This window comes from Atta colombica, unplaced genomic scaffold, assembly GCF_001594045.1.
Source record: "Atta colombica isolate Treedump-2 unplaced genomic scaffold, Acol1.0 scaffold90, whole genome shotgun sequence".
Taxonomy (NCBI): Eukaryota; Metazoa; Arthropoda; class Insecta; order Hymenoptera; family Formicidae; genus Atta; species Atta colombica.
In genome coordinates this window covers 224672-235982 of record NW_017259584.1, presented here as the reverse complement: position 1 = coordinate 235982, position 11311 = coordinate 224672, and the positions used below count along the sequence as shown (strand labels likewise).

The window sequence follows — 11311 nt, the reverse complement described above, 5'->3', positions numbered from 1 at the left end:
TATATATATATATATATATATGTTTAAGCAATTATATTTTTTCTTTACACTAATTGATTCCTCTTATTATTCTGTTCATAAAATATTAAGATACAATTATCAAAAAATTAGTAGTTAATGAGATATTTGACACGCATATACGCACGCACGCACGCACACACAGTGGTCCACTTAAATCGATCATTTGAAATATCTCGCTTTTTGATAATAATAATATAAAATGTTTCAAATGAAAGTGGAATGGCTTCGAGGGAAACGTATTTTGGTTTTTTTTTCTAGATGGAGGTGTCAAAGAGATATGAAGGTCTCCTCCATTTTCTTAAATGAAATTGTATAATTTTTTTTACACAATATGATTCTTTTAATTATTCTGTATATAAAAATATTAGAATAGAGGTATCAAAAAACCATTAGTTTACGAGATATTACTTTTTTTTCCGGCATATATTGACATAAAATATTAAATAACTCATAAACTATTAATTTTTTAATAATCGTACCTTAAGTTTTTAATAATCGTATTTTAAGTACTTTAAATAGCATAATAAGATGAATCAATTGGTATAAACAATATTAAGAATTTTTAAACCACATATGTGAGAACACAATCAATACTGGAAATTAAAATGCCTATAACGATCGAAGCTGGATCTTCATTGCTTAAATAATTCAATCTTGAATTACTATATATCCCGTATACAAATGTACTTGCATATACACTATATTGCAGTCTTTTGAACTGCGCACTGAATTATTTTTCTGGACTAAACACGATTAAACTATTCTAATTAAATTAATAACGAAGTATTGATTGTATTCTCACATATGCGATCTAAAAATAAAGATTTTTAATATTGTTTATATTGTCGCCTGTAAGAAAGACATTGCTTACTGATTATTGCGAAGAATATTACTAAGGCTTCGTTCTAAATCTAAAAGTTTAGGACGCTCATACAGAATATAGAGAGATCCGGATTTGATTTCTGATTGAAATAATATTTTTCGCAATAAATTTATTAACAGTTTTTTCAATATATTAATAGCTTTATAATATGATGATGCATGATTGTAACATCAAATTATTAAAATTTAATTCGCGATTACTAGAGTAGTTTAATTGCGTTTAGTCTGGAAAAACAATTCAGTTCGCAGTTCAAAAGATTACAAGATTATGGTATATATGCAAGTACATATATTTTACATCATCCATCCTGAGCAGGTAGAACGGACTAAACTGAATCAAACAGTCCTGTACCATTTTACATTTTTTTCAATGATTAACGAGATATTAATTATTAAAAATCGCTAAATATTGGTTTTTAATAATTTTGTACTCAAATGCTATCAACTTTACAGAAAAATAGTAAAAAATAAAAATTGTTTATTTTCTTATGATGTAAAAATAAAAAATGCAGTACTAAAAATTTGATAAAAAATTCTAAAAAAATTCTTAGAGTTCTATGAGAAAAAAATGATTTTTGTCTGTTGCAATTGTTCTGTAATTGTAAAATTGATAATATTTGTATAGTAAAAAATTATTGAAAACCAATATTTAACGATTTTTAATATATCTATTAATTAATATCTCGTTAACCATTGCAAAAATCGCAAAATGATAGAGGACTTTTCGACTTAGTTTACGCTCTATCTAGAATAGGTAATGCCAAAATTTAAGAACACCCTATATATATATCGTAAATTTCTTTTTTAGAGATCCTAAGGTCGTCTATCTATCAACTTAACCATATAATTTTTATATAACAATTACTTTTTTCCTATCTTACTGATTTGAAAATCCTTTTCCAGGATTAAAATATATGTATTAATACGAATACGTGTCTGTGAGATAGAATCTATGCTGAAAAAATTAAAAAATGGAGATCTTTACCATTTCTAACATGACGTTCCAGAGCTGTTATATCATAACAAGATTTGTTTTATATAAAAGCTGTCCAATCTATTTACGAAATAGATGGTCCTCAGATCAGTAGTTTTGCATGAAGAAAGCATGGAGAACTTAAAATTGAATTTAGACTAATTAAAACGTAATTGTTATACGAAAATTTAGTGTGGCATGCGTGAATGATGTATCAATAAGAAGTTTGAACCGTGCAAGAACTTTAGCTGAAAAAAAAGGGAGGAGGGAACTTAATGACGCGTAAATCGTCTGTGTGTAAGTGCTATTTTCAATATGACTAATCGTCTTTAGGATCCTTTTAAATGATTTTGCGGCAACTTCACTGATACATTTATATGTGGAATAATCAGAGGAATCATATTAAGTAAAATAATCATATAATTCTATTTTTTTTAATGGCGATACTATTTAATATTTATATGACGGTAAAAAAATTGACTTTTCGGAAACTAATTTTACCAATATTTGCATTCCTTCAAATCATATAATTATATGAAAAATTTTTTCATATTTTTCGTATTTTCCGAGATATTCATTATGTTTGAGATAGGTCGCCCTATGTGCATATGTGTGTGTGTTTATGTGTGCATATGTGTGTGTGTTTATGTGTGCATATGTTGTGTGTGCTATGTGTGCATATATATATAATGAATACTAACTAATTGAAGTCGCACAAAAATCAAACAAATCCATTTTTCTTTAAAATCTGAATTATAGTCAAATCGTTTTCTGTTAGCAATATTACATCGTGAACAATTTTATTCCAAGAATCAAACAAAAAACAGAAAATATAACATTTGTAAAGAATGTTTTTGTTAACAGCAATTTGTAAAATTTTGGAAATAAAAAAAAATTATTGCTTTATACTTTAATAATATTTCTTCTTCACTTATAAAAAGATAAATGTAAAATATTAAATAAGGGATATAAATAGATAATAAATAAGAAATTTCTGGAAAAACCAAACAAGTCTAGAGGTCCTTTATTTATTTTTTTTCAAAATAAGTCCCCAAAATATTAAGGGATTATATCCGACTGAATACCTGAAAACATAGAATGATTTCGGGAATTTTTTGCAGTTAAGTAATAAAATAAGTGAAAATTCAATTTGAAGACCTTTAAATTTGCATATGCTGTGGAGATGCTGGAGTGACCAAATTATTGACACATTGCAGATCGATAAAAATTTCCGAATTTATTGAACGAAATAAAAAATCCATTTACAAGATTAGACACAAAATTGTGGAAGGGGAGCTACAGGATGGACTTTAAATCGAAAAAAAAGTTAAAACTTATTTATTTTTCAATTAGTAGAGCTATCACCTGGCGTAGACATTTTCTTGATGCAAAATTATTATATAATATATGGACAAAACGACAGTGCATCATCCTTCTGATTACGATAAACGAACATTGTTAATGAAAAGATTAAAAGCTTAAAAAAAGATTTATATTAATCTGTAAATTACATATACATACGAATATTGAGTAAAGACTCAGAATGATAAACAAAGCAGCAGTAATTGTCTACTATTAAATACTCTATCTTGCAAGAGTGGCGTTGCAATATGTTAGGCAAGATGTATGTATTTGAATGAGACAAGAGACAATGAGAACGATAATATTCGTATAATAAGAAATGAATTAAAAATGTCACATTATATTATCTTTTTTGTTCGGAATTTAAAAAGTCTCAACATCGATCAAATTCAGCCACTCTAGCACATTCTTATATTTTTTTGTCAAGATGTTAACGCAGGAGTTTTGCAAGTGAGACTGTTTTTTTCCATAGATCTCTGTGGCTTACAGTAGAAATTCTGTATATATTTTCACTAGGAATAAAAAGCAAAATTTTTTTATAATCCACATTAAATTTGCTAGAGAAGTACACACGTATATGTTAATTAAAACATACGTATATATTAATTTTTGCAGAAAAAAAATAAGGTTTCATTTTCCAAAAAATTTATTAATAAAAAAGTTTTTAACCGATAAAAATCATGTATATTTCTCTAAAGAATTTAGTTTAGCAAATACTGTAAAAATTCAAGTGGTTTGAATAAAATTTGTTAAAGTTATGCTACAAACACCGTGAAGAAAGAAGCAATTTCACTTGTAGAACTCTAGCGTCATCTTGACAAAAAAAAAAAATGATATAGCTTAAGGATGTAGTAGCTTAAGTGGTTGTAAGAATTGACCAATCAAATCGAATGTGAAGAGAATATTTGGACTGTGACTGGTCAATTCTTACAACTACAACCACTTACAATTATGCTTACGATTATTGTAGAAATAATTCTAAGAATTCAACGTTACTTATTCGTATAAATTACATGTTTGTGAATTATTGTTTCATAAGAACTGATTGCAAAATTTTCATATCAAGCAAATGTTGTTAAGACTTGATAGTTTGAGACGTCATGTTATACTAGAAATGATGAAAAATATATCAATTTCGAAATTTTTTGTCGTTCTCAGCATAAACTCCATCTCACAAACATTAATAGTATTAATGCGTATACTTTAATCTCAGAAAAAAATTTTCGAATCTATGAAAGAGAATGTATTTGTTGTACAAAAATTGCATGATTTAGTCGGTAAAATAGACGGCTTTAGGATCCCCTTAAGAGGATACTAAAGTTGTCCTACCATCATTTCCATTCGATGAAAAATCTCCGAATTGGATTTACGGATTGCAAAATTGTTATTACAGAATTAAAGTACGCACAAACAGGACCTCAGCTGCATTAGATTTCATGAGAAAATTGAAAAAAGTTGAAAAATTCTTTTGACTTATATAACTGTCACTTCAAGTACATATTTGATATAAACGTTTTATGGTCCATATCTTAAAAATAAGCATACAACTAAGATCATATTACTGGAACGAACGGTACCGAGTTTATAGAATTAAAGGTAAATTTTCACGAGTTGTTCAAACCGGCTGTTTTGCAACAAAAAGGATTACTTGATCAAAATTGACGAATATCAAGTGTCCATTTTGATTACGTGAACTTTTGTTGTTGAAACAGATTAGAGCTCGTAAAAATTTATCTTATAATTGAAAGTCTAGAAGAAAAGTATTGTATATATAAGTATATATATATTTTTTCATCGAATAAAAAATACGTGTATACGAATGCTTTGTGAAGACTAGGAATATCAATAGAACCGAAATTCCATATAATAATAATTATACGATCTTGCGATAGATGGCGCTAGAATATATTACATAAGGACTGATGTATACGTTGAATAAGACCATCGACATATAGAATGGACTATCGATGGCGATAATGGGGATAGAAACACGAGTAGAGCAAGAGGCAAATAAATGGACATAAAGAGAATCAAGGCAGAGTGGAATGAAGAATGTTTCTCTTCTCTGATTGGTTCCGCCATTTATAGCTCACATGCATGTGTATATGTACATATATGTTATACACACAATACTAATGCAGTGCAATAGTTCCATCATATTTCTATCATATCTATCATAGTTCCATCATATCTCCTGCTCATTTCAATGGCACGCTAACGACGGTTTTCGAGTAGTCCACTCCACTCTCCCTTGATTCTCTTTGAATGGATGAACGTTATCTCTGTTTACTAGCTTGATTGGTTGTGTTGATCCAGCAGTATTGCTGCAATCAATTAGGCTTAGTAAACAGAGAAAGACCATTCATCCATTTATCTGCCTCTCACTATTCTTGTTTCTACCGCCATCAGTAGATCATTCTGCGTTCAGGCAGCGCGCTATCAACGCTATTTGTGTCATACTATCCTTGTTTGATAGATGATGAAAATAGAATAACATAAATAGCGCTAATAGCATCTCTCCGATCCTAGCCTATATATGTTGATGAGTGAGATAGAATGATATTAATAATATAATGTAAGAAATGAATTAAAGATGTTACTTTCGAATTTGGAATTAAAATAAATGTCTGTACTATCGATCTTGATCAAGTTCAAGTTTGATTATTCCTTTGATTTAGAATTCCTTTAAGCTATGCATATTAAAGAATTTTCACTTATTTTATTACTTAACTGCAAAAAATTCCCCAAATTACCACATATTTTCAGGTGTTTACTCGAACATAATCCCTTAATCAAAGCTTAAAACTTTGTTTTTATGTCTATTACATGTTCATATTAAAATTATTATTGGTTGTGTATTCACATAAATGATCCAATAAGATCCTTATTATTTAAAATTATTATATTTACATAATGAATAGTTTTCGAAAATGCAGTTTTTTGTTTTCTGAAAATTTAATTTTTTAGACTTGTTTCATTTTTATGAAAACTTTTCAATTATGTAAGTACGCGCGCGCGCACATGCACACGCACGCACGCACACGCGCACACACACGCACATACACACACGCACACACACACGCACACACACGCACACACGCGCACACACACACACACACACACACACACACACACACACACACACACACACACACCTACGTGTACAGCCAGCCAGTCACCGAAAGATTGCATTTTTTCTTCGATTTCAGGATGGACTCAGCTTGCTCTCCGAGTGATTAGTTCTTACTCAAGGATCTATAAATAAGAACCAATTGTTCGGTGAGTAAGCTGCATTCCGAAACCCATCGAAAAAAAGTTGCAGTCTTTCTATGACTAGTTGTACACATACATACATGTATGTGCATACGTACATGCAAGCATAGGAGGGAGGAAGGAGGAAAGGGAGAGATAGGAAGAGAGGGGAGAGAGAGAGAGAGAGCACTGAAAATTATATAAATAATATAAATGGTGTGAATCAATGAAATAAAGTACTAATTTTGCTTACCCATTAAGGGCCGATACAGGCATCACCATGCAATCTCTTCTACCAATTAAATGCGCACTTTGATTGAATATTGGCTTCACTTCTCTGACACCCATACAATCAGGTACATCTTGCTTATTTGCCAGTACCAATAATGGTACGCCAATTAGATGCTCAGATGATATCACCTTATCTAAGAGGAAAATACACATATTTTTACCATTTGTACAATATTTATATGTGCCTCGTTAAAATAAAGGAAATAATTTTTAATTTTTTAAGAAAAAAGCTATTTTAAACTTATAGTTTTATTTAAAAATGTATATTGAAATATTAAAAATGTTTTTATACTGTTATTTTACTTACAATTGAAGCTTATCCAATTTAATAAATCAAAATATAATTAGAGAACATCTTACCAAAAGTTTCTTTGGAATCTGGTATTCTATCACGATCAGATGAGTCAACAATATAAATCACAGCGTGAGATTCTGCATAATACTGTAAGTATAAACTAATATTATCATTCACTAATTCATATATATTGTCTAATTATCTTATACTAATGGTGAGAATTATAATTCCATAAATAAAAAAAAAATATAAAAAAATGCATGACAATATATTATTTGTTTTTGTATAAAAGTTTTTATATAAAAGAGGACATAGAACTTTTTTGGTTTCAAAAAGTAAGCCTTTTCCATGGTTATTTTTTTTAGAAAAAATATGTGAAAAGATATGTGAGCTCATTTTTTATAAATAAAATTACATATTTTTTACTATTAATCATAATTTTATTTTATATTTCACTGCATATCCCATTCTTCATGCATGTTTCATACCAGAAATACAATATCTCCAACTTGATTCATCTGAAATAAAAAAATCAAAAAGAGTCAAACTATATTAAAGATTAATAATCCCTATTAGAAACAATTTTGAATTTTGAATTTTTAACAAAATGATGAATTTTCAAACTTAATGAATCGATTTTCAGCAAAAATTTTAAATTTCTTTTTATAAAAAAAGCATTTGATTTTTAATATACTTTAATATACTCTTTTTGAATTTCTTGTTTCAGATGAACCAGGTTAGAGATATTTCTCGTACTGTGAAATGCCATGTAATATGCCTAGGAAGAAGGAAGATATTTTTTAGTGAAACATAAAAAAATATATAATTAATATTAGGTGTACAACTTTGCTTCCGCCGTTTTCCTATAGATGGCTTTAGCGGTAAATGGTGGTCGAAATAAACAGATCATAGACATCAATAACCTTGGGCATCTGTCAACATAACCCCATAGAAACATTAGTCGATTTGTGTCCGCATCATAAAGTTATTCTCGATTGAAAATGTCAGTTTACGAGCCAAATTCTCGTCATTTGTGGGAGATTTTAATTTTTTGCTTCAATATGAAGAAATCTGCGGCTGAGACTCATCGAATGCTCTCAAATACTTATGGTGAGGCCGCTATTAGTGAAAGAACGTGTCGTGAGTGGTTTCAATGCTTCAAGAACAGTGATTTTGACGTCCAAGGTCATGCTCTGTATTTGATGGGACCAGCTCGGCGTAGTGTATTATGAACTGTTAAAACCGACTGAAACAATCACAGGCGATCGATATCGAACGCAATTGATGCGTTTGAGCCGAGCATTGAAAGACAAACGGCCACAATACAACGAGAGACACAATAAAGTGATTTTGCAGCATGATAAGGCTCGACCCCATGTTGCGAAAGTGGTCAAGACATACTTGGAAACGTTGAAATGGGAAGTCCTACCCCACCCACCGTATTCTCTAGACGTTGCTTCCTCTGACTATCACTTGTTTCGATGAATGGTACACGGCCTGGCTGATCAGCACTTCCAGTCTTATGAAGAAGTAAAAAATTGGATCGATTCGTGGATAGCCTCAAAAGATGACCAGTTTTTTCGACGCGGGATTCGTACGCTACCCGAAAGATGGGAGAAAGTAGTGGCTAACGATGGATAATACTTTGAATCATAAATGTATAACCAGTTTTTTACAATAAAGCCTCGAATTTCGGAAAAAAAACGGCGGAAGCGAAGTTGTAACCTAATAGTAAAACACCTAATAGTAAAATGTACTTTCATTAACAAAAAATTCAATTTTTGTAACTTATATATCTGTTTCAGAAAAAAATCATGAAAAAAGCCTACTTTTTGAAACCAAAAAAGTTCTATGCCTCCTTATTTACTTTGTCCCACAGAGATTGAAGTTCCTCTTGACCACCGAGATCCCAGAAGTTAAAAGATACTCCAGCGATGTCGATCTTACCAATGTTCAAGCCTACAGTAGTCGTAATCTTGCTCGGATTCATACCCTTGTAATTCTTCGTGAATTTTGTCTTCGCTGCCTCGAGGTAAGTCTACAAATAATCGATATTTTGCATCTAACGTTATAACTTCGGAATGTTCGAGAGTCTTACCGTTTTCCCTGCATTGTCGAGTCCTAAAATTAATATGAAGTATTCGTCCTTTTGCATCAAATACTTGTACAAACCATGCAGCAATGTGTACATCTCCGTTAACCATCGATGTATTCAATGACATAATTTACATGTCGTATTGTTTATATTTTAGGCCCGCACTTTTCGCACTTCGCACTCGTGCCATGTTGGGCTGCGTTCGGAAATATCATCCGAGTACCCTCTTGAGAGGAATCCATATTGGCTCCGGTATATACCACGCGACATCCAATGAGAGTATATCTTTATGGCTCCAGTACATTGGACGCGGAAATGTTTGCCATGCAAAATGAGACGCAGTAATGAATACATTAGGAGCTATAAGCTTATTGGCTATCGTATTACATTTTGCCGCGCGGCAAGCGTTTCACGTTCAGTGTGCAAAAGTCATTAGAATGAAAACATCGGTAAAGCTGTAAACTCATTGGATTGGATTCTCATTGAGCGAACATCGCGCTAGTGTGCCAACAATAGACGTTGCTCCTGTTCTACAATAGAGTCGTAAGCAGTAAGCCGTAAGAAATTAACCAATCATAATCCATTATTCTTCTCAGTTAGCTATTTAGCCAATTTCTTATGGCTTATGATTTGCAACTCTATTGTAGAACTAGATTACTAGAAACGTAAGTATTCATGTCCACCTTTTTATTCCTTTTCTTACTCCTTGCTCCGTCCCCATTCCATCACTGAGCTGTGATGGGTTATGATCATTACAGGTTATGATTTGTATTTTCTGCTTGAAATTTTGTAACTTTTTTCATTCCATTTTTCTCTCAAAATCAATTGAATATCTATCGTAATATTAGTGTAGGAAAAGAGTGTCTGGCATTCAGGTTATTTCTAGATAAGGTGCCAAATATATATCAATTTGAAGAAAAGGATTGAAATTTCTGCGACAAAGTGTAGTGATGTTTATTCACAAGTCATGTATTTATTTTACAACAATACAGTAAGTTATTGATACAGTTTACAGTAACGCAACAAGGCATTTTATAAATTTTTTTGCCTTCGTTAATGTATAATGTTTCAGTTTTTTTTTATATGTTTTTTTTCGTCTCTTAGTCTTATGGAAAAATTTTGAAGTGCGGAAACACATAAATACAAAACTACAAGGCTTACCAACAGCTTAGAAGCTATAACCGTAACGATCATAACTTCTCAGCTCAGCGGAGTGAGAATAGAGCAAGGAATGAAGAAAGGAGTAAAAATGACGGATATGCGAATACTCATGTTTATAATGCCTTAGTAGAACAGGCATCAAAGGTTTGTTCGCGTCGCACGCTCTAACATGCCCAACGCGCTCCAATACGTTCGCGTTACCGGAACCAATAAGGTGACTAATGCCCGTATTCATAGTCTGGCCTTATATTTAAGATTACTTCCTTAAATTTATTTTCAGATATTACGAATTATTTCATTGGCTGCTGAACATATAAAAATAAATTTATGGAAGTCTTAAGTATAAGGTTGATGAAGGCTGACTATGAATACGGGCATAAGACTGCGTTCCACTAATCCCATATTCATAATCTTTCCTTATTTTAAGGATGAAGGAAATTTCCATTGAAGGATTCTTCGATTTTTTCCTCCTGATTTCATAAACTAATTTCAAGTCTGCCTTCGCGAAGGAAGGAATATTTTAGAGATTTTAGCAATCTACTGAAAACAGCATGCTATAATATATGCAAATCTAATATCGTAAATTACGAGTAATAAAGATTATATAGGCATTGTTGATTAAATAAAATCGTAATTAAGCATTTTGTAACAATAATGGACAAAAATAAAACTAATAGCGAATTTGATTGGATGCACTAAGCGCACTGATGTATATTAAAACCGCCACAAAACACATACACAAAATAACGTAAATATATATTTATAAATAAAAATCGATTAAATCGATTAATCGAGAAAATGCTTATGGCACAGTTTATTTACGGAAAAAAAGTTATCAAAAATAATTATCGATGCGACAGATCTAAATTAAAAGCTAAATCAAAAGTAAAAAGGTGTGATAAAATAAGTTTGGAGGTTTACTTGATTATGAAAACTGCATCTCCTCCTCAAGGAAACTCATAACCTCTCTTGAGAAAAG

At 31.0% G+C, this 11311-nt stretch overlaps 1 protein-coding gene across 4 annotated transcripts in view; it reads right to left on the bottom strand.

Moving 5' to 3' along the window:
* Positions 1 to 9363, bottom strand: part of LOC108693513 (ADP-ribosylation factor-related protein 1) — a 12533-nt gene extending 3170 nt beyond the window's left edge. For 3 of the 4 annotated variants that reach the window (XM_018202515.1, XM_018202518.1, XM_018202517.1), the window contains exons 1-4: positions 9175 to 9363; positions 8944 to 9114; positions 7142 to 7223; positions 6744 to 6915 (exon numbers count right to left, since the gene is read on the bottom strand). In XM_018202515.1, coding sequence (XP_018058004.1) covers positions 6744 to 6915; positions 7142 to 7223; positions 8944 to 9114; positions 9175 to 9267 — 518 coding nt within the window. In that variant the 5' untranslated portion in view covers positions 9268 to 9363. The remainder of the gene's footprint in view (positions 1 to 6743; positions 6916 to 7141; positions 7224 to 8943; positions 9115 to 9174) is intronic. The other variant, XM_018202516.1, reaches the window with a different exon arrangement.
* Between the last annotated feature and the right edge of the window lie 1948 nt (positions 9364 to 11311).